The sequence below is a fragment of the Dacryopinax primogenitus genome (genome assembly GCF_000292625.1).
Source record: "Dacryopinax primogenitus strain DJM-731 SS1 chromosome Unknown DACRYscaffold_2, whole genome shotgun sequence".
Classification (NCBI taxonomy): Eukaryota; Fungi; Basidiomycota; class Dacrymycetes; order Dacrymycetales; family Dacrymycetaceae; genus Dacryopinax; species Dacryopinax primogenitus.
The window spans coordinates 1,586,968-1,606,040 of record NW_024467199.1 but is presented as its reverse complement, the minus strand read 5'-3'; the positions used below and the strand labels follow the sequence as shown (position 1 = coordinate 1,606,040).

The 19,073-nt window shown below is 52.7% G+C and overlaps 9 protein-coding genes and 1 non-coding gene across 10 annotated transcripts; 7 read left to right on the top strand and 3 right to left on the bottom strand.

Annotated features, from left to right (window-relative positions):
* Window positions 1–351: 351 nt before the first annotated feature.
* Window positions 352–1,454, top strand: DACRYDRAFT_104245 (Aldo/keto reductase; the record flags this gene model as incomplete). Its single annotated transcript, XM_040767896.1, has 5 exons — window positions 352–381; window positions 438–545; window positions 599–864; window positions 912–1,254; window positions 1,302–1,454. The coding sequence occupies 5 exons, from the start codon at window positions 352–354 to the stop codon at window positions 1,452–1,454; spliced, it is 900 nt and encodes a 299-aa protein (XP_040632652.1).
* Window positions 1,455–1,780: 326 nt separating this feature from the next.
* DACRYDRAFT_20141 (histone H3 variant) lies at window positions 1,781–2,617 on the bottom strand. Its single transcript, XM_040771814.1, has 4 exons — window positions 2,436–2,617; window positions 2,237–2,373; window positions 2,066–2,184; window positions 1,781–2,015 (listed from the first exon to the last, which is right to left on the bottom strand). Exons 1-4 carry the CDS (start codon window positions 2,578–2,580, stop codon window positions 1,916–1,918), a joined length of 501 nt encoding a protein of 166 aa, XP_040632651.1. The 5' UTR covers window positions 2,581–2,617; the 3' UTR covers window positions 1,781–1,915.
* Window positions 2,618–2,812: 195 nt separating this feature from the next.
* DACRYDRAFT_62409 (uncharacterized protein) lies at window positions 2,813–4,086 on the top strand (the record flags this gene model as incomplete). The annotated part of the gene is made up of 5 exons (XM_040775696.1): window positions 2,813–2,860; window positions 2,912–2,978; window positions 3,029–3,174; window positions 3,223–3,351; window positions 3,402–4,086. 5 exons carry the CDS (start codon window positions 2,813–2,815, stop codon window positions 4,035–4,037), a joined length of 1,026 nt encoding a protein of 341 aa, XP_040632650.1. The 3' UTR covers window positions 4,038–4,086.
* A 377-nt stretch (window positions 4,087–4,463) lies between these two features.
* On the top strand, window positions 4,464–7,104 carry DACRYDRAFT_98363 (uncharacterized protein; the record flags this gene model as incomplete). The annotated part of the gene is made up of 7 exons (XM_040777523.1): window positions 4,464–4,662; window positions 4,716–4,874; window positions 4,926–5,120; window positions 5,171–5,962; window positions 6,015–6,287; window positions 6,337–6,657; window positions 6,710–7,104. Exons 1-7 carry the CDS (start codon window positions 4,479–4,481, stop codon window positions 7,102–7,104), a joined length of 2,319 nt encoding a protein of 772 aa, XP_040632649.1. The 5' UTR covers window positions 4,464–4,478.
* Window positions 7,105–7,281: 177 nt separating this feature from the next.
* Window positions 7,282–7,353, top strand: DACRYDRAFT_t11. The gene has a single exon. It is a non-coding gene; the product is annotated as a tRNA-Glu (tRNA).
* Window positions 7,354–7,549: 196 nt separating this feature from the next.
* DACRYDRAFT_46569 (uncharacterized protein) lies at window positions 7,550–7,825 on the top strand (the record flags this gene model as incomplete). The annotated part of the gene is made up of 1 exon (XM_040774717.1): window positions 7,550–7,825. A coding segment is annotated over one exon (276 nt), but the record flags the coding sequence as incomplete, so codon positions are not given.
* Window positions 7,826–8,749: 924 nt separating this feature from the next.
* On the bottom strand, window positions 8,750–10,018 carry DACRYDRAFT_62405 (uncharacterized protein; the record flags this gene model as incomplete). The annotated part of the gene is made up of 5 exons (XM_040775695.1): window positions 8,750–8,874; window positions 8,926–9,078; window positions 9,131–9,572; window positions 9,629–9,749; window positions 9,801–10,018. The coding sequence occupies 5 exons, from the start codon at window positions 10,016–10,018 to the stop codon at window positions 8,849–8,851; spliced, it is 960 nt and encodes a 319-aa protein (XP_040632647.1). The 3' UTR covers window positions 8,750–8,848.
* Window positions 10,019–10,214: 196 nt separating this feature from the next.
* DACRYDRAFT_20139 (vesicle-mediated transport-related protein) lies at window positions 10,215–14,009 on the top strand. Its single transcript, XM_040771813.1, has 9 exons — window positions 10,215–10,389; window positions 10,439–10,501; window positions 10,550–10,626; window positions 10,676–11,040; window positions 11,093–11,882; window positions 11,934–12,233; window positions 12,284–13,031; window positions 13,082–13,644; window positions 13,717–14,009. Exons 1-7 carry the CDS (start codon window positions 10,230–10,232, stop codon window positions 12,695–12,697), a joined length of 2,169 nt encoding a protein of 722 aa, XP_040632646.1. The 5' UTR covers window positions 10,215–10,229; the 3' UTR covers window positions 12,698–13,031; window positions 13,082–13,644; window positions 13,717–14,009.
* Window positions 14,010–14,880: 871 nt separating this feature from the next.
* Window positions 14,881–17,123, top strand: DACRYDRAFT_20138 (band 7 domain-containing protein). Its single transcript, XM_040771812.1, has 6 exons — window positions 14,881–15,214; window positions 15,268–15,818; window positions 15,870–15,963; window positions 16,020–16,233; window positions 16,289–16,531; window positions 16,584–17,123. Exons 1-6 carry the CDS (start codon window positions 15,044–15,046, stop codon window positions 17,003–17,005), a joined length of 1,695 nt encoding a protein of 564 aa, XP_040632645.1. The 5' UTR covers window positions 14,881–15,043; the 3' UTR covers window positions 17,006–17,123.
* A 79-nt stretch (window positions 17,124–17,202) lies between these two features.
* Window positions 17,203–18,768, bottom strand: DACRYDRAFT_104236 (uncharacterized protein; the record flags this gene model as incomplete). Its single annotated transcript, XM_040767895.1, has 1 exon — window positions 17,203–18,768. The coding sequence occupies one exon, from the start codon at window positions 18,766–18,768 to the stop codon at window positions 17,203–17,205; it is 1,566 nt and encodes a 521-aa protein (XP_040632644.1).
* Window positions 18,769–19,073: the final 305 nt, after the last annotated feature.

Genomic DNA, 19,073 nt, shown 5'->3' with positions numbered 1-19,073 from the left:
TATCAGGCTTATGGTGGATCGATGATAATGTGATGAATGTCACTGTTAACCTGCCTCTGGAGGATCTGTGAAATGGCACTAGAGGCCACTCTAAGCACCTCGAAAGCGTTATGACCCATCGAAAAGGATGGAAACCCATCCGCGGACGAAACTTAGGCCGAACACCAATTCGCTGACTAAGACGATTTTCCGATGCGGGTTGTGTTGTTGCCACCACCAGCACTGTTGACGAGCTGATTAATACTGTTCGACCTTGGTTAAGCAGCCCTATAAAATGTCACCCTGGGAGCCAACGTATTATTTGTATTAATCATCGAGAAGTCGCAGATATTCCTGCCATTGACCAACACCATGGTTCATTCTCGTGTTCCTTTGCTCTTCGTATGTGGTCTCAGATGACTTCCTTTCTCACAACGCTCACTGTGCTGTTCAACTAGGGAACGGCTAGCATTGGTGCACCTGGACAGGCTGCTGTGCGCGTTTCGGACTTGGATACTGCTCAGAAGATGCTGCATGTGTTTCTACTCAAATATAACTATAGGGAGGTCAGAAATCGCAACTGCAACAACATGTTCTTGACTGATCTGCATGTCACAAGCTCGATTCGGCTCGTGTTTATGGCGGTGGTACCACAGAACAGTATCTTTCTCAATTGGAATTGAGGGGCGCAACAGTCGACACCAAGAGTTACCCCTCAGCACCTGGGGATCACAATCCCGAGAAACTGCGTAGCACCCTCTTGGAATCGCGCAAAGCACTCAGAAATCTCCCAATTCGAGCGTTTTACCTTCATGCACCGGACAGGAGCGTCCCGTTCGAGAAAACACTTGAGGAAGTCGACAAACTTTATAAACAAGGCCATTTGTGTGCCAATTTTCTCGCCGTCATGTCGCAAACGTTTATGTGATAAGCGAGATCTTCGGGCTGTCCAACTTTGCCTCGTGGGAAGTGTCGGCGATCTGTGAGATCTGCAAGGCAAATGGATGGGTCAAACCCGGCATATATCAGGCGATGTACAATGCCTTGCAGCGATCGATTGAACCAGAACTTGTTCCCTGCCTTCGCACGTATGGCATTCGCCTGGTGGTGTTCAACCCGCTCGCGGGAGGACTGTTCTTGGGTAAAATCACTTCCATCGACCAACTTCCCAATGAGGGCCGTTTCAGTGGAGCTGGCGCCTTCGCAAAGCTGTATCGGGAACGCTACGTAAAGGAAGGCTACCTCAATGCCTTGGAGAAGATTAAGATTGTTGGGGTATGCATATTTGACTATCTCCAACAAATGTTCATAACTTCATGCAGGAGAAGCACAGTCTACGATTGACTGAAGTTGCCCTTCGTTGGTGCCAGCATCATTCAATGCTCACGGAATCCGATGGAGTTATCCTCGCAGCTAGTAGTACCGAACAACTCGAGATGAATTGCGCTGATAGCGAGAAAGGGATTGCCAGCTGATGTTGTCGATGTTTTAGATAAGGGATGGATGGACGTCAGCCCGGTTGCGGCTCGTTATTGTCGCTGAATGAGAGACAGTCCTTTCTTCATAGAAATGAAAGCACTTGTTTGAGATGATTAGTAGTATGCAGGGTTGAGAACTGGGTAATGACCTAGTGTTCATGCGGAAGAACAAGGGAACGGCAGCGCTTCTCGGTGATCTCAGCCAATTGAGAGCCACAGACCGCTATTAGACCCTCTCGTGACCTGTTCTCCTTTGCCCCACAACAAATAGTGCGCGATGATAAATTGCGTTATGATCCACAAATTGAATTAATGACTAATGTATTACAAGGGCTGATGCACTGGAGAATCGACAGACTGGTGACTCCAAAAATCCAGATCGTACACGGGAGGATAACTGAAAAAGAAAAGCGTAACGTGACCGGCATACGCAACAACGGTCTGGCTCTCGAGACTGCTCAGTACCCAATATCTCCCCATTTCCCACGTATCCGACGTGCTAGTTGAAGGTCGCGTTGCATGAGAGTGACACGCTTCGCATGTAGGGTACAGAGGTAGCTGTAACAGAGCATGAGTAAACGATAACAGGGCGAGGTATATACACTCACGCATCCTCAAAAAGGTGTACAAGGTAGGCTTCTGTTGCCTCTTGTAATGCTCGAAGGGCTGATGACTGCCATCGAACATCACGGTTCAGCGTCGTCATGTCTGTGGCGATTTCTCGGACCTATGCGATCTTTCAGCATCCCATCACATATCGTGGTATAATACACACGTACAAGACGAGAGAAAGGGAGTTTCTGCAATAGGAGATCGGTTGTTTTCTGGTACTTGCGGATTTCACGTAGCGCGAGAGTACCAGGACGATATCGTCTCTTCTTGCGGGTTGGCGTATCTGGGGGGTTCGGATTACTTACTTCATGAGGAGAAATTGTTTATAAGTAACTGAGCTCGTCTCATGGGACGTCCAAAACGTACCTTTTCGAGGTGCCTTCCCCCCAGTCGTCTTCCTTGCGGTGCTCTTTCTCCTAGCTGGGTCTGGCGAAGCTCCCCTTCCTTGCCCGTCCGATGGTCTTCTAGGTTTTGGGGCAGGTGTACGCGCCGTCGCTGTGCTAGCAGCCATTGTACCAGTGCAGACGTCTTTTCCAGCTTGGATGAATGAAGAGATACGGGTCGACTTGGGAGGATACGCTTGCAAGAGTGGTGGCGCGCGTGAACGCGACTTAGCACGAAGTAGATGTTCGTGACGCGGCGATAAGGCTCAGGGACCTTATCACCGATTTAAATCCCGCGTCAGAGCGGATACATATTATGTAAGTCAAGCATTCGTGTGCCCTTGCTTTCCAGTCACAATCATGTCAAAACAACAGGAAGATAGAAACCAAGAAGCAACAGTATATCTGGTGGGCTCAAGGCCTCACGAGAAGTCAGCATTGTATGACGATGATTTTTAGGGTAACCTCGACGAGCGAGTCACAGATGCCATCATCTGGGAGCTGATGCTTCAGGCGGGCCCTGTTGGTACGTCCGCTCTTATGCTCAGTAACTACTGAGACTGACCTGTTCACCAGTGAATGTACACCTGCCGAAGGACAGGATATCCATGGCGCACCAAGGGTATGGGTTCTGCGAGTTTTTAACTGAGGAGGACGCCGAGTATGCTTGCAAGATCATGAACCAGATAAAGCTATGGGGCAAGCCCATACGTGTGAACAAGGTGTGCCATGTCTGCATCCAATTTCTAGTAAATCTCATTACCTTCCAGGCGTCATCAGACAAGAAGCAACTCGATGTTGGGGCAAACCTCTTCATCGGGAATCTTGATCCGAACGTGGACGAGCGTCTATTGTACGACACGTTCAGCGCGTTCGGTATTCTAACCCAACCCGCTAAAGTGAGTATTCATCGTCTGCGTGTGGTTTATTTCTAAGATATCGTCTCCAGATCGCTCGCGATCCTCAAACGAGCGAATCCAAAGGCTACGGCTTCATCTCGTACTCTGATTTCGAGTCGTCTGACAGAGCCATCGAGTCCATGAACAACCAGTTCCTGATGAACAAGGCGATCACTGTTCAGTACGCGTTCAAAAAGGATGGAAAGGGGGAGAGACATGGTACAGATGCGGAACGTATGCTTGCGTCCCAAGCAAAAAAGAACAACGCACTTCCACTCGGCCTTCGACCGCCCCCTGCCCCGATGGGTATTCTGCCAGGTTCTGGTGGCCCGATGGGGTATCAGGGTCAATTCGCAGGTGTCCTCTCGGCTGGACCTGCGGCAGCTCTCCCGTCACCCTTCGGCATTCCTAACCAACCAATGATGCAGTACGGCGCAGCTCCACCCCCACCGCCGGGCGTACCAGTTTATAACCCAGCCGTGGGCGCACCTGGGATGCCTCCACCACCGCCAGGATTTCAAGCGCAAGCTGGATATGGCATGTCTGGATATCCACAAGGCATGCCCCCTCCTCCCAGCGGCTTCCCTCAAGGGATGGCATTTCCTCCTCCTGGTGTGCCAATGATGCCGCCTGGCATGCAAGTGCCGCCGGCTGGATTTATACCCCAAAATGGGGTGAGAAGCTGATGGTTGACATTGCTTCTTCTGCATTGTATTAATCAGACCATTTCAGCATGTACTTCCTGGATCGATTCTAGATCTGCTGGGCTAAGCGGGCAGGGGTCGCCGATTCTGCTTACCTCGATGTACCTGACCGTGACGCGACACCGCCTCACTGAAGTAAGCTTAAGCGGTGCCACACAGAATTCTCTTCGACTGATCTTGTGATAATGATTGTGCGTGAGAATCATGCCAGTATAAATAGATTGTGATTTGGGCTGTTACTGGTGGTAGCTTGTTGTAAATGTTGCTCTTCACCCCACAAAGAATCTGGCGGTACCGGTCTGTTTTGACTTTCACGGAGGCATTTGGAAGATCCCTGCCTCGTCTTAGCTCCGCCACACTCCCTGAAATACGACGACCACACGACTTACTTACATCCCTGTACTTCACCCATTCCTGACCACAATGAGCTCCAACGCTCCCGCACTGAAGTTGAGTGCAGACATGCAGAGTGACCCCACGGCGCTAGCAGCTTATCTCGAGGAGATGAACAAGCTGGTAGCCGGAGCACTGGATACAGATCCCCGGTGGACCAAGATCGCCAAGGCGGCGAAGTCTTTGGCAGACATACTGCGGCACAAGACGGAGGGTACGCACGAATCACCTGTCTACTTGTACCTGGTTATTGACGATGCTGTACAGATGATCTCCATGGCAAGCTGGGAAAAGGTGGCCTCCCTAAATCAATCACGGGTTTGGTGAAGGGCACCCCAGGTGTCACAGGAGTGCCGAGCCGCGGCCTACGTGTTCCGGCTTTGGTTGAGGTTCTTCGGGTGGGCGCCAATCTTTGCGCGGATGATGGTGTGCCCGAGCAATCGACAGAAAATTTGCTGTGCTAATATCTCGATCAAGATGACAATCGTGCAATATTCTTAGCAACGGACTATGTGGAGAGCGTGCTTGGACTCCTGGAATCCTACCTTCCCTGGATTCGTTTGCCTTCTGAGAAGGATCCTCAATCGAAGCAAGCGCAGCCACTGTTACTCGATGACCTTCGTGTTATCAAGACCGCAGTCGGAGCATTGCTAAACATCAGTGCAAGTTTCGGTGCGTCTTGGTTGTTATCGACCTTGCGGTTTTTGACGCGTCAGCTGTAGACCCCGCAAAGGAAAAGCTCCTACGGCTTGGTGCACCTCTGATTGTTCTGCGCATTATTGTCGGCCTCTATCCCGCTGGCGGGTGGGCATCGACCTCGGCATCAACCTCGATACCAGATATGAAAGAAGAGTGGCTTTGGCGTTTCGGCGTGTCGAATTGGGCGTGGCGTGCGCTCGACGATTGGCGGGAACCAGCGGAGGACAGCGACGAAGACAGCAAACCCATTTTTGACGGCGCAAGTCTCATGTATCTGCTGGATCCTTTGCCATTCGTCCTTCCGCCATTTCCTGAGAAGCTCCCTGACGTATTTAACCAAGTGGCGACGAGACTGCCCCTCATTGACGCCGATCTTGAAGTCCTGGAACAGGTGTGCATGTCACTTGAGAGCTTAGCCCTTGATCTGGCGGAAGTCCGGCAGCTTCTTGGTCGTTCAGCCGCCAGCCATACACCTGAGAATTCATATCTTGCTCAAATTATCCGCTTTGTAGAGCAAGTCCAAGCGCCATCGTACTGGTCGGAACACTCAGATAAAGATAGGAAGCGATGGGAGAGGACGCTCGCTTTCTGCAAGGCTGCTGTCATCAAAGCGATCATTGCTGTATCGGGCGAAGATGCCAACCTTGATGTCCTATGGAACGAAAAGGACGAGAGTGGTGGCTGGTTCGTCAAGACAATGCTGAAGTGGATTCGAAGCTACAAGCCGCGCACGAAGGTGAATGCAAACGAAGATGATGGTTATCATGACATGGCAATTTGTGGGACATTGGCATTGGGCAACTTGGCGAGGAAAGGTAAGTTGTCAGATAGTCTAACTGATCCCAGGCAGACTGACATCATGTCCAGAATCACATTGCCTGACACTGGCTTCACCTCCCATATCCCTTACCGCCAATTTAATCATGCTCCTTGATAGGAAGACTGACATCAAGCTGAAACACGGTGTTATTGGTCTGCTCAAGAACATGGGACACGCTCCAGGGAACCGTGCTATCATCGGAGATGCCGGCTTATTGGAGGCCCTGGCTGCGTCTCGAATCTGGGAGCAAAAGTGGGATATCGCGGAGACTGTGCAGTTATCTGCCATCGGAGTTTCTAAGCACCTCGCCCAATCTAATGGTGAGGAGGCGGAATCAGCCGCTACCCTATTGTAACTGATGTATGACAGCGCTCAATTCTCTGAGGCTACTTCAAGCGGGCACTGACCACAACAGCTGCCTTGAGCAGATCCTTGGATTGGTCAAGCGTTCGGACACTATAGCTGTTAAGAGTGAAGGCACCCGTGTACTTGTCAGTGTCATCAAGTCCTTATGCACAAACAATGGCTCGGCCATTCCCGAACACGAACGGAAGTCTGCTATGGATCGATTAGTAAACACTCGTTCAACCACCGCTCTGGCGGAGCTCATTAGCAGGAGTCAGAAGTATCCCCTTCTACTCAATGAGGGAATTATTGCAATGACATTGCTTGCGACACAAACCCATGGAGGTGAGACGGCATTGCTCATCTGCTAGCAACATTGTTCCTGATTTCCATACAGTACCTCATGTTCTGTCTGCATTTTTCTCCTCAAGCCCATCCACATCTACCACTACGCCGACGTCGACAACTTTCTCTCTCCCTGGGTCTGCTCCCACCTCCCCGACCGCCCCGGTCCTGGTACCTGACTCTCCTGCCGTGGCCACCCTTGTCGCCATCCTAGTCAACAAGGAGAACAAGTACCAGCCTGAGCTGCGGGCGAATGTCTGCGCATTGCTCGCTGCTATGGGCCGCCGCGTTCCCGGTGCTGCGGAAGAGGATGCGAAGAGGCAGGAAGTTTTACACAATCAGACGAGGGAAGCATTGAATGCTGTCGCAAACGGGAATGGCAGCGAGTCAGATAAGTTGGATATCAGCCAGGCGGCCGCTGCTGCTTTGCTGGCCTGGAGACGATGATGTAGAGTAGAGTCACAGACATTTTTGTTGTTCATGTAGTGTATACAATATATTCAGGTTCACCTGAACAAACTTTTTGGGTGTAGGATGAGGTGTGGAGAAGTTTTTGGGCTGTCGGCGTGTTTAGCTGTCATATTACATTACACCAATTCAGTTTCAATCCCTCTTTACCAACCATCCCAGATGGTGTAACGGCTAACATTGCTGCCTTTCACGCAGCGGCTCGGGGTTCGATTCCCCGTCTGGGAAACCAAACGGTTATTTTTCATTTTATCCCCAAAATTTGGGCTACCGGAAGTATTTCACTTCCTTTGGTTGAAGTGTTTTGCGGTTGGCCCGTTGCCTATGCTTAGGTCAAGCTAAACCACACAGTAAGTAGTTTTAGCCATCCTGCTGTCAGTGTGTTGAACTTCCCTTTTTATTTTTGGCAGTGAGCACAATTCCTCGAGAAGCGTTGCCGGCGGAACTTGTCTCTGTCATTGATCAGGAACTGAAAACGCTTCGAACAACATCAAGAGCAGTGCATTCTCTGAGCTCAATCCTTGATGCTGAGCTTGCAATTCTTGATCGGGTATACTATAAGGGCAACTCTCAGCACCGGAGCGGGATTTTCTGGAAGCGAGCTGCCGAGATTCGACGACTTGCCAGACGTGTTCACAATGCAAAACTCGGAGGGCTGATTGATGCCTTCCGTGAATTATTCTTCTTCGATCCTAAGTGAGCTTTGCGTTATATACTATGTCGTTATTTTATGGAGGTGCAGAAACATCAAGCGAGCAGCGTGGTCGAAGGTACCAAAACAAGACTTAACAGCAAACTCCCTCTCCCATCTGTCCTTGATTTCCCATCTTTTCGCACATGCGATCGACCGATGTCAATCCGCCTACAAGTCCGTATTTTATTATGTACAGGCTTGATCTGACTGTTTGATCAGGTGGTTTGAAGCCCAGCTGAGGAGCACAGCGTTCTTCCCTCTGACTATGACCCTCATCGCCATTGCTGCAAGATTGCACAGCGTTTTCAGTTCGCTTGCGGCGGAAATTGTCAATACTTGGCAGTCTCTGGATACGCTGTCCCAGCGCCTGCCTGTAAGGTAATGAGATATGAGGAAAAACCAGCTCATGATTTGTCTAGGTGGAGAGCGGAGTGAAGCGTGTGCCAGTGAAACGCCTCTCTCGAGCGCTCCAGGTCTTACTAGGAACGGAGACAGCCATACCTACCCCGTCTCTTAACAAGACAACATCAGCAGCAATCGCCAAAGAGGCGGGATACGACCTCGGCCATGCGATCGTCAGAAGACTTGCACCTCTCGAAGAGGATACGATGATTGTAGACCCTGCCGCTAGAGCGCAGTCTTTCCCGCCTGAGATTCCTCTCAGTTTCTTGGAAGAGGACGACGTGCCCATGGATATTGTTCGGGAGGATATGATTGCTGATGCGCCGATAATGGATATGACTGATATCCCGGAGTCTGGTGAGCTAGTTGAGGGAGAGGCAGCGGAGCTACCGCCAGAGGGCACAGCACACGAGCCTATGCCCGGCGAGAGCATCCCTGCAAGCGGACTACCCATCGCCTCGACTAAGAGGAAAAAGAAAAAGCCGAAGGTCGGCGGGGACGAGATTGATGTCATCTTTGGTGGATTTTAAATTTTGTTTGCACACAGCGCACATGTACATGTCTCATGTATATCCTCATCCATTATACGTGTACCCTACACGCTTTTGTCTTATTCGTAGCTCAGCTTCATAGTAGCAACTTGAACGGATAACCTATTGCACATGGTCAGCCCAAGAAGTGGGAAATGACTGAGAGGAACGTACCTCCGTTCTTGATGCGGAAGAAGCTGATCAGGATGCTGAAGAGCACGAAGAGGATACCTGTCCAGAGGTAGACGCTGGCGCGCTGCCGGATTGGGGAGGGTATCCGAGGTACGAGAAGGATAAGAGCGAGGTAAGACGCGCCGAGAAGACCATCTATGTCACTTGTTAGCAGTCACGACCAATATTCGAAATGAACAAAGCGTACAGAGAGCAGCGACCAAGTTGACCTCTATCCCAAACTGGTTTTGGAATCCCCCGGCGATCATGCTATTATGCTGCGCATATGGCATCCCCCGAATTTGGACGAACATGTATCCCGAGGTCATCACCAGTGTAAGGCCTACAGTGGCAGCTGCCCACAGCCAGCGGTTGCTGATGATCTCCCTGAGGTATATCCATGCGAATCGGCCAGCGACGAGGGAGAGAACGAGGAATGTGAAACCGAAGAACCAAGGCTGCCAGTTGAAGGGAGCCGTGTAGGGAATCGGGATAGGTGTGTGGTTGGAAAGATCTTTGGCGAGTTCTTCAGCGTCGAATCCGTGTCGGCTGAAGTCGTACGAGAACTCGAGTCGTTGTGGGTTGGGTCGGACGGAAGGACCTTCAAGGGCCGGGAAGAATTGGAGGACGGGGGCGGAGGAGAGGCCCAGCTGAGGGCAAATGTTGTAAGTACAAACAGAAGATTAGGCTTATGGAAAGGGTATACCCTCTTGAAGACATCCTGACCCTCGAGGAAGTCAAGCGTGGCGAAAAAGTGCTGATCCCGCTCAGCTGAATGCACTTTGCTCCATGCCTTGGCAACCGACTTGAAGCTAGGATTGAAATCGCTGCACTCTCATCAACACCGCTCTACATTGAACCTGGAAATACGCGCTTACGAGCAAGGAGAACACTTGAACTGGGGGCTGAGGGCTGTGAACTGGATAGCTGCGCTCCATTGGCGGTTCGGCGCGGTGAGCGCGTCGTACAGTACGGGATTGAGCTTGATGACGCCGTTGTTGGCGGCAGCAAGACGGACAAGCTCAGCATGGGTAACCTGGGCGACGGCTGCGCTCAAGGAGGCGACGAGGAGGAGGACGCCGTACAACAGACGCATTTTGGACGATGAGCTTAAAGGTTGGAGAGCACGACGTGTAGGGGTCTGCTAGAACTAGCCACGGATTATTTGCCACGTGGTAAGATGATGAACACGGCCCGGAACCGCTCGTTCTTTGGCCCGTTATTGTTCACTGCTTCTCTACCCCGAAGTCTTCCCCTCCCTCACCTTCTTCCTTCACTCCTCATACCAAAGGTTGTAGTCGATCCCCATGTCCCAAGGCGCCCAAGATGGCAAGTTCTTCTCTCGCGGAAAACTCCAGGAGATCAGAGAGGATCTGCACAAGGCGCTCACCAAAGGCGACAAGAAATGGGACAAACGAAAGACGATCCTGAAGCGAGTGCTCGCAAACATGACAATGGGGAACGACAGTGCGTGCGCTTTCCCGTAGAGCATGGGAACAAGCTGATCGATTGCAAGTGGCGTCATTGTGGGGGGACATAATGGAGTGTTTGAACACGCCCGTCTTTGAGGTCAAGAAGAGTGCGTGACGGTCGCTTGTATTCTTCGAGTTGTACTGAGATACTTCAGTGATCTATCTCTATGTCATGAACTATGCTCGAATAAAGGCAGATCAAATCGACCCCGCTATTCGCTCCCTGTTGCAGGTGTGCACGGGGCGTGACATATCTCTGTGCCATTGCTCACTGTGCGCAGGATGCTAACGACCGCAACCCCCTTCTCCGCGCTCTCGCCATACGCACCCTTGCCTACATCCCCCTCCCTATTGCTATGGAATCTCTATGTGACCCCCTCCGGCATTCCCTACGCGAGTCCGACCCTTACGTGCGCAAGACTGCAGCGATTTGTGTCGCCAAAATGTACATGTTCGATCATCGAATGTGCGAGCGCGAGGGGCTAGTCAATAGCTTGCGAGCACAGATGATGGATGAGAACGTCACTGTAGTGGCCAACGCGATGGCTGCACTGAGCGAGATACAGGAGAGGGGTGATACACAGCTCATTAAGCTCAATGCCAGCACGGCGTTGAAGCTTACTGTCGCACTCAATGAGAGTTCCGAGTAAGCCCATCTTCCCTACCCAAAGCAGCACCATTTGACTCATGTTGTGCAGATGGGGCCAGATCTACATCCTGGAAGCGTTGATGAACTTCGTTCCCCAACGACCGGACGACGCGCTAGCTCTTGGCAAAAAGCTCTCCATCCGGCTACAAAACACCAATTCCGCTATCGTGCTTACCACCATCAAGGTTCTTCTATACCTCATGAACTACATGAACGACAGGGACGAGATCGAGGAACTATGCCACAAGATGGGGCCACCTCTGGTCACGCTCCTCTCTTCCGGCCCGGAGGTGCAGTACGTCGCCCTTCGCAACATCCTGCTTATCATCCAGCGACGGCCGACCATCTTGCGGAACGACGTCCGGGTCTTCTTCACCAAGTACAACGACCCAATCTACGTCAAACTTGCGAAGCTCGAGATCATGTACCGGCTCGCGACGGAGAACAACTACAAAGAAGTCCTTGTTGAGCTTGGGCAGTCGGCAGCAGAAGCCGATGTCGACTTTGCACGCAAGGCAGTGCGCTCCATCGGTCGGCTCGCCATCAAGGTGCCCAATTCGTCAGACAGATGCATAGGCCTGCTCCTAGAACTCATCAAGAGCGATGCGAGCTACGTTGTGCAGGAGGCTGCGGTCGTCATCAAGGACATCTTCAGGAGATACCCGAGCGAATACGAGAGCGTGATCCCGCAACTTTGTGCGAAGCTGGATCTGATTACGGAAGACCCGGAGAGCAAGGCTGCGATCATATGGATCCTGGGGCAGTATGCGGACAGGATCGATAACTCCCATGAACTGCTGGACGACTTGGCATACACATTCCTGGAGGAGACCAAAGAGGTGAATATAATGTATACTTGTCATTCCTCCAGTCTAATCGTCCTATCTCAGGTCCAATTCGCCCTCCTTACCGCCGTAGTCAAGCTCTTCATCCGCAAACCACAAGAAGCGCAAGGACTGGTTGCCAAAGTGCTCCAAGTGGCAACAGAAGAAGTCGACAACCCCGATCTGCGAGATCGGGGGTACATGTACTGGCGGCTGCTGTCCTCGCACGCCTCGGCTGCGAAGGATATCGTATTGGTGAACATGCCGCCTATATCGACGGATACGGACCGGATGGAGAGGGGTGCGCTGGATCAGCTGTTGCTGCATACAGCCAGCCTGGGATCAATATACCACAAGAACCCAGAGGTAAGTCGTGCATATCATTTTAGGGGATAGAACTAAGTATCTCATGACAGGGCTTCATTCGCACTGCTCGACCGAAATACCTCGCCGACAGCCCAGCACTGAACTCCACCTCCCGTGCAGTGCTCGTCCGTGCGCCAGACCTGAACGCGCCTACACAACTCCCCGCGCCGGCGAGCATCCTTCCCACTACTCCGAGCGGGATCCGGGAGCTTGCCGGTTCTCCTTTACTAGGCGATATAGGGGAGGATGAGGGTGCACCGGCGCCTATGTCTATGGGCCAACTGGTGGACGACGGAGATGGGGAAGACGATCCCAGTGCGGGGATTACGGGTAACGGGGCTGCCGCGGAGCGGACAAGCTCGCAGTATGATCCCTATGCGGAGTTAGGAGCCGTCCTGGGTGCCGCGGATGGGGACGACACGGACTCGGCACGACGAAGGGAGGAAAGCGAACCGCTGTTCTGAAAGCATGTATGTTTGTGTGGGAATAGGGCGGGGAGGGTGCGATTCCGGACTGATTAGTGTACTGAGCATACATCTTGCTGTCGGTATACCGGGCGCCTCACGCTAAGCGCGGGGGCGTTGTATCTCTACATAATTACATCTTGTGTTCGGGGAGATCGTGGAACTGGGTGGGAGGCGAGAGGGTGGACATGATAAGGATTTAGTGGGATTGGGATCGGTTGTGTCGGTGTCGGTGCTCGTGCTCTGATCCGTGGGTATGACCGCGGTGACCGCCGAGGTGCGGTAAAGGGATAGAGAAGCTATGTCGTTCTAGTGGTCTGAGTGAATTATAATGCTGGCCAATCATCAGTATCTCAACTGAGCAAAACACGGGAAACGACCTACTTCGCCTAGCCCGTACATCCTCCGATGATAGCTGATTGTCGCTATCGGTAGATGCTTCCCGTCCTCACTCGGTCTCGTCTTGACAACGCTCGGCGTTCCCCCTTGTACAACATCGATCTCCACCCCATACGCTTTCGCGAGAGCAAGCAGCTCCGGCTGACCACCCCATTGTGCCGTCCCCTCGATATTATCACAGTACTTCGCATATTGGTGGGAAGTCATGATCCCGTCGTCCGTCGCTCCCGTCCCATCCTCGCCTTCCATACTAGGCAAGAACGGCAAGAAGTCGTCCGGATGCGCGCGCATATACTCCGCCGCGGCCTTGCGTGTCGTTTCCGGCCTGGCCTCGCCCTGGGGTAGGAAACCGAGGATGGAGAGCTGGTCCGCCACCGCGGTGAACATACAGTTCCCGTCTGGCGGGCATTCCCACATCTCCAGGTGGGATTTGAAGCATACTGCTCGGATGGCGGCTTCTTCTGCTCGGGCTTCGGCTTCCAGTTTCGTATCGGCGGAAGCGTCGATAGGGGCATAGGAGGCGGCTAGAGCTTCGGCTTTTCTTGCCTGTAACACAGCATAATCGTTAGATAATCACTGCAAAAAACGAGATCAGAGAATGAGGGGACGAGCACATACCTGTCTGGCTTTGAACTTCTCCTTACTGCTCAGCTTCTTCCCCTTGCCCTCAAGAGCCTGCGTCTCCTTTGCCTCCTGTTTTGCAACGTCATGCAGCACCTGAGCAGCCTCCCCCTTAGTTGCGTCGTCCTTGGCATCCAGCTGGGCCATGAGATCATCTAACAAGTCGTCGCCCGCTCCCGGAGTGGACTCGGTCTCGGGGGTGAGGGACGCGTTGGAGCCATTAGGAGTCGAAACGACGTTGCCTAGTGAAGACGCTGAGGGAGGAGAGAACATGTCCTTTATTTTCCTCCTGTTCTTCCCTCCTGCCATTGTTGCCTCTCTAGTCTCTGAGGTAGATGCCCAGGAATGGTGGTGGGTATGTAGTAAGCGAGTGAGCGATTGAAATTTCGCTATGGACGTAAGGGACCGTCTGAGGGTTGACAGTCGGAGTCCTGCGGTTTACGTCACTCAACTTGAACCGTAAACAGCAAATCACTTCTCTTTCCTTCAACACTCTTTCCCGGTCGTTTCTCTTTCGGATTATTCCTACATGCAAACAGACAGACTCTTCACACAAAATTTATGCCAATTTCTTTTTATTTTCCCGGAACCCTACCTTCCAAATCCGGGAGGTGTGCTAAACATAGAGGCTTGACCAGGCAGTGCACACTCTGATTTATCCGGATCTCCCACTCTCAGCACGAACGTCACAAGCAGGGCTTGCAGTGCACATTCCAGCAGGGACGGCCGCATGACCCGTACCATGTAGTCAATGCAAAGGCCGCATGCGAGGCAACAGAACAAGCCTTGGCCTCCCGTCGTGAACCTAAATTCGAGGTAATTCCTCCGATGACCCCTTTTGGGCGCATTTTGCCTACAATGACCCCAAGGCCTGCCCTAAGTAACCAAATAAGGAAAGCAGTTTATAAACGGACACGAAGAGACTGGACCCTAACGCATCTTGAACTCCTACCACCGCGTTTCTTAATTGGAAGGTCCGTGGTTGCTTAGGGCAGGCCTTGGGGTCATTTCAGGGATTTGCACCCGAGGGGTCATGGTAGGCAAAATGCGCCCAAAAGGGGTCATCGGAGGAATTACCTCTCCTAAATTCCAATTCCCGCCGGGTTCAGGTGTCAGCATCGCATCATCTCGGCAGTCGCGGTACTCTTCGGCCGGGAGCGACAGGTTATTGCCACTCGACACACTGGACGGTGATGCCACCTCAAACCATGGCAGGCATGTATATAAGGCGACAGGTTGTGTGCTGAAGACATTCCACAGCCTTGACCCGCACGTACACCTGCCAACACCCCGCTTTAACTCCACCGTATAATCCTGACTTCTGCCATGGACGCTTGTAGCGACTTCGATGGTACCACCGTTCTCGGGGCGAACGATGATGCCCGTTTATCTGAGAAGTCGACACGCCCAAACAAGGGCAAGAGTGTTACTCCAGAGTCGTCCGTACCGAGGAACACGCTGGTTCCTTTTGTCAACACGGTGGAATATCTTGATCAGGTGCGCCTGTTTGCATAGCTGTGGTCGTGTGCGCTAATGTGGGTGTTGCATAGCATCGCCCCTTCTTCGTCCGATGTGGGGAGGATGGTCTCATCCCCGCCCTTCACAAGCTCAATGACCAGATCGTGTCCGCGGGTCACCGCAGCATAATGTGCAAGATACAGCCGATGGATTTCGGGCGAGAGATCTCCCCCGGGCAAATCGGGCTCGTGAACCGTGCAGGCTGGCCGGAACTCCTCATGCAACCCGGTAAATACCCCGGCTTCCCCTTCCGTAACTGGTGGGCGCGCAAGTTCGACGGCCGCCAGGGCGTGTCCGACACTGTACTCCAGTTCCAGGGCCTTACGGCTGTCCAAGTAAGCCAGAACCAGGCGGCGGTCGTCTCCGATCCCCAGAATCAGATCTTCGTCATTCGCAGCGGCGGGTTCGTGGCTCTCGCTCTGCAGGGAACGTATGACGTCCTCGCGGTGGTGGACCAGACACATCTGGCTAAGGCGATTACGGATAAAATGACGAACCAGGTCCTCGGGTACATGCAGGAAGTTAGGATGGCCAGCACGCTCGGGGCCAAGCGCAATAGTCAAGAGTATGTTGTCGCTACTTTGTGAGTGCATATCTGGTCCTGAAGAGGAAAATGTATTGACATGACACGCAGCCTGAACATTCCCGCTAACAACTGTGCCATCCTCCAGCGTGGGGATGAGCTGCAGCAGATCCCCGCCGGGCAGCACGTCATCACCAACCCTAATGTACGTTTCTCTTACTTCCCACCGACTGCATCCTGATCTCCTCTGCGGGGTTTTAGGTCACCTTCCGCTCCCTATTCACCCGGGGCGAATGCCAGATCGAGATGCCGGCTAAGGACATCATGACGAAGGACCAAGTTCCTGTGTCCCTCACAATCTACCTCAAGTGGCAACTGGAGGAGCCGCTCAAGCTCACACAACACGGGTATGTCAGCCCGTACGATGCTCTGCGAGACAAGAGCCAGTCGATCTTGACCCAGATCGTTGCGCACTGTGAGCCCAATTCCTGCCTTCTCACACGAGCATGACTGACGACTATGTCACGCAGTGGAATACGCGTCGATGGTCAAGTCACGTACTTTAGGCCCAGAACTGGAGGAGCATCCAGGCGATTCGACCGCCTTCTTGGATTCGCTCCGCTCGCGCGCGATGGACGACCTTCACCTAGCTGCGCTGGAGTACGGTATTGTTCTCAAGGACCTGGCGGTGATTGACAGGAAGTTCAAGGGTGAGATTGCGCAGACTATGGATCATCTCACCCGGAGGGCGCTCGAGGCGCAGGTCGAGGCTGGTAAGCCGGTCCTGATATCGCTTCGTAGGGAGATACTGATCGAGCTGCGCAGCCAACGTGGACCGGGAGAACTCGAACCGCGTCAAGAAAGAGGAAGGTCAGCTGCAGGTCGCACAAGTACAATCCAAGCAGCGCCAGGCCATCGCGGATGCCGACGCATACACTGTCGTTGCCAAGGCTCGTGCCGACGCTCAGGCATCCGCTATCGCCGCCGACGCTAGGGCGAACGCCATCCGTATCCAGGCTGCCGCAGAGGCGGACGCGATCAAGATCAAAGCACAGGCTGTTGCAGAAATCCGCGACGAGTTTGCAAAGGAGGTCGAGCTCAGGCGCCTAGAGATTCAGCGCGTGGCTGCGTACGGCAACCGTACGGTATTCGTGCCCGCCTCGGATCCCGGCATGGCCAACAACATGACCAACGCCCTGTCGGTGGGTATGGCCGCAGGGATGGGCAGGGATGCTGCACCACAATGATGATGCACCGGCTGATGACGTCCCGGATTCCGGGAGATGTTGTAGCCGTTGAGATACCAAATTTTCGTAGGCCGACAAAGTTACTCATTTACTTCTTACTGTTGTACAACATGCCAGTTCGGATATAATCGTAATACGTGATATGTATAGCATAAGAGGGATGAAACCATAAAAGCCAGTGCGTAGGAGCAAACACTTCACGGATCGGCGCGCCGCCTCTTGATGGACGCTTCCTTGGTTAAATAGACGCAACTGAAGTCAGGCACGAGAGCTCGAAGTTTGTGGGCAATTTCGTGATCGATCTTAGGGCAGCCGTCGATGATCAGGGACTTAATTGGCCGAACGTCGTTTGGTAGTCCCTCGGCATCGGGAGGATCGCCCCTGTCTGGGGAATCGTCGGGAGGTGGTAGATGGGATCGGACGAGCCGTAGCAACGGACTGCCCGTAATGAGCGGACAGTGGGAGAAGTTGACATACTGCAAGTTGGGCCAATCCGATCGGTTGGCGAGGTCCTCGACCAGATGGTTCGTAAGCTCAGCAGAGCGGGATATCTCCAACCTGTTCAGGTTCTTGTACATTCCAAGGTGGGTGCGCAGCCATTGTTCGTCGAGTGATGTACTGCAGAGAGAGAGCTCGGAGATTGCTGAGTAGTGGGGTTGCAGAGTGGACATGAGCTCAGCCGCTCTCGTCCGAACACACTGATCTAGTCGTAGGCTTTGCAGCGCGGGAACGTCCATGTTCTTGACGAGGGCCAGCCAATTACCAGGTCCGATGAACTCTACGCTCTGCAGACTCGGAAGGGCGATTATTTCGTTGTCTTCCGGAGGAGGGGTAGTATCCCTTCCAGATGCAGGTACTGGACTCTTGAGTGACAATACTCGGAGCTTTGGTAAGTCGGAGAGAAGCCGGCGAAACAGAGCCGCCGGCTCCCCGCATGGCCATATTGATTGAATCACGAGGATTTCGAGGTCACGACATGTGAGTTCGGAGGGAATGCGAACATAGCCGGTCAGCTCCAGTCGCCGAAGGGAGGTGAAGGCCGGTAGAGTGAAGCCGGCCTTGCCTTGTGGATTCTTGAGGTACACATGGAGACACAGCACCCGTAGATTGTCCGCAATTGATGAAGGAAGGTTGTCGAATATCATATCCCGCAATGTCTGCCCAATAGCCAGGTCTAGCCGAGCAGGCTCATTGTGCCCCACCAATCGCACCAATTTTTTGAACCATTCTTGGTGATCCACTGGGAGAAAAAAATCATTCCTGATACGAAGATCAACACATCGCGAGTGTGATCGCTTCATCCACATGGCTGTTTTCAACTCCGATCTTCGCCTTTGGAGGACGAGGGTCGACCAGAGCCAGGAATTTGATAATGCGGTTTCACGCCATCGTCTGCAGACATGGGAGGCAGTGATAGGAATTGACACGTCGTCCACCATAGCGTCAAAGAATATGAGACTGAGTATCTCGTAGGGAAGTCGATGTATATGACAAGTCGAAGCTATGTTGCCAGCGTCGCGCTCCTCGATGGCAGCGAGTGCCTCGTCCCTGATCGCACCGACTTCAGCTCGCTTGGTCTTCTCAGATACGGCCAGGCGTTCAACCGCCATAGCGCACATGTCGAGGGTACGTTCCAGCTTGTTCAGTCGTAGAAAAAGACGCGCAGCGCGGATGTAGCCCTTTATCCTCCTCGTCAGATAGGAGAACCCCTGTGAGAAACGACCTTGTACCTTGGGCTGCTCAGGAGAGTATTGTATGACCATTTTCGCGTCTTTCAACGCCTCCTTATACCTTTTCAGCCTCTCGAACGTTGCAGCACGGGCGTCATAGAACTGATGGGAGCTTGGCTCACGATCGATGCACTTCGGAGTTTGGTCAAGGGGTAATTCCAAACAGGTGATAGATATCTCTCCGTACCTCATTAAAACATACCAATGCCTCTTTCAGCTTTCCAGATCTAAAAAGCAACAGCGCCGATGAGAGTCTTTCCTTTAATTGTACATTGGACATCTTGATCGTGTCCTGACAGATGTGCCGGATGTCGGGTATATGTGCAATGTGCGACGCG

Coding starts and splice junctions, on each gene's coding strand:
- DACRYDRAFT_20141 (XM_040771814.1), bottom strand. CDS start 2,580: ATGGCTGCTAGCACAGCGACGGCGCGTACACCTGCCCCAAAACCTAGA. Junction 2,374..2,435: donor GGGGAAGGCACCTCGAAAAG/GTACGTTTTGGA, acceptor CTCCTCATGAAG/TAAGTAATCCGAACCCCCCA. Junction 2,016..2,065: donor GTACACCTTTTTGAGGATGC/GTGAGTGTATAT, acceptor GCTCTGTTACAG/CTACCTCTGTACCCTACATG.
- DACRYDRAFT_20139 (XM_040771813.1), top strand. CDS start 10,230: ATGTCCCAAGGCGCCCAAGATGGCAAGTTCTTCTCTCGCGGAAAACTC. Junction 10,390..10,438: donor CATGACAATGGGGAACGACA/GTGCGTGCGCTT, acceptor ATCGATTGCAAG/TGGCGTCATTGTGGGGGGAC. Junction 10,627..10,675: donor CTATTCGCTCCCTGTTGCAG/GTGTGCACGGGG, acceptor CACTGTGCGCAG/GATGCTAACGACCGCAACCC.
- DACRYDRAFT_20138 (XM_040771812.1), top strand. CDS start 15,044: ATGGACGCTTGTAGCGACTTCGATGGTACCACCGTTCTCGGGGCGAAC. Junction 15,215..15,267: donor CGGTGGAATATCTTGATCAG/GTGCGCCTGTTT, acceptor GGTGTTGCATAG/CATCGCCCCTTCTTCGTCCG. Junction 16,532..16,583: donor CGAGGCGCAGGTCGAGGCTG/GTAAGCCGGTCC, acceptor CGAGCTGCGCAG/CCAACGTGGACCGGGAGAAC.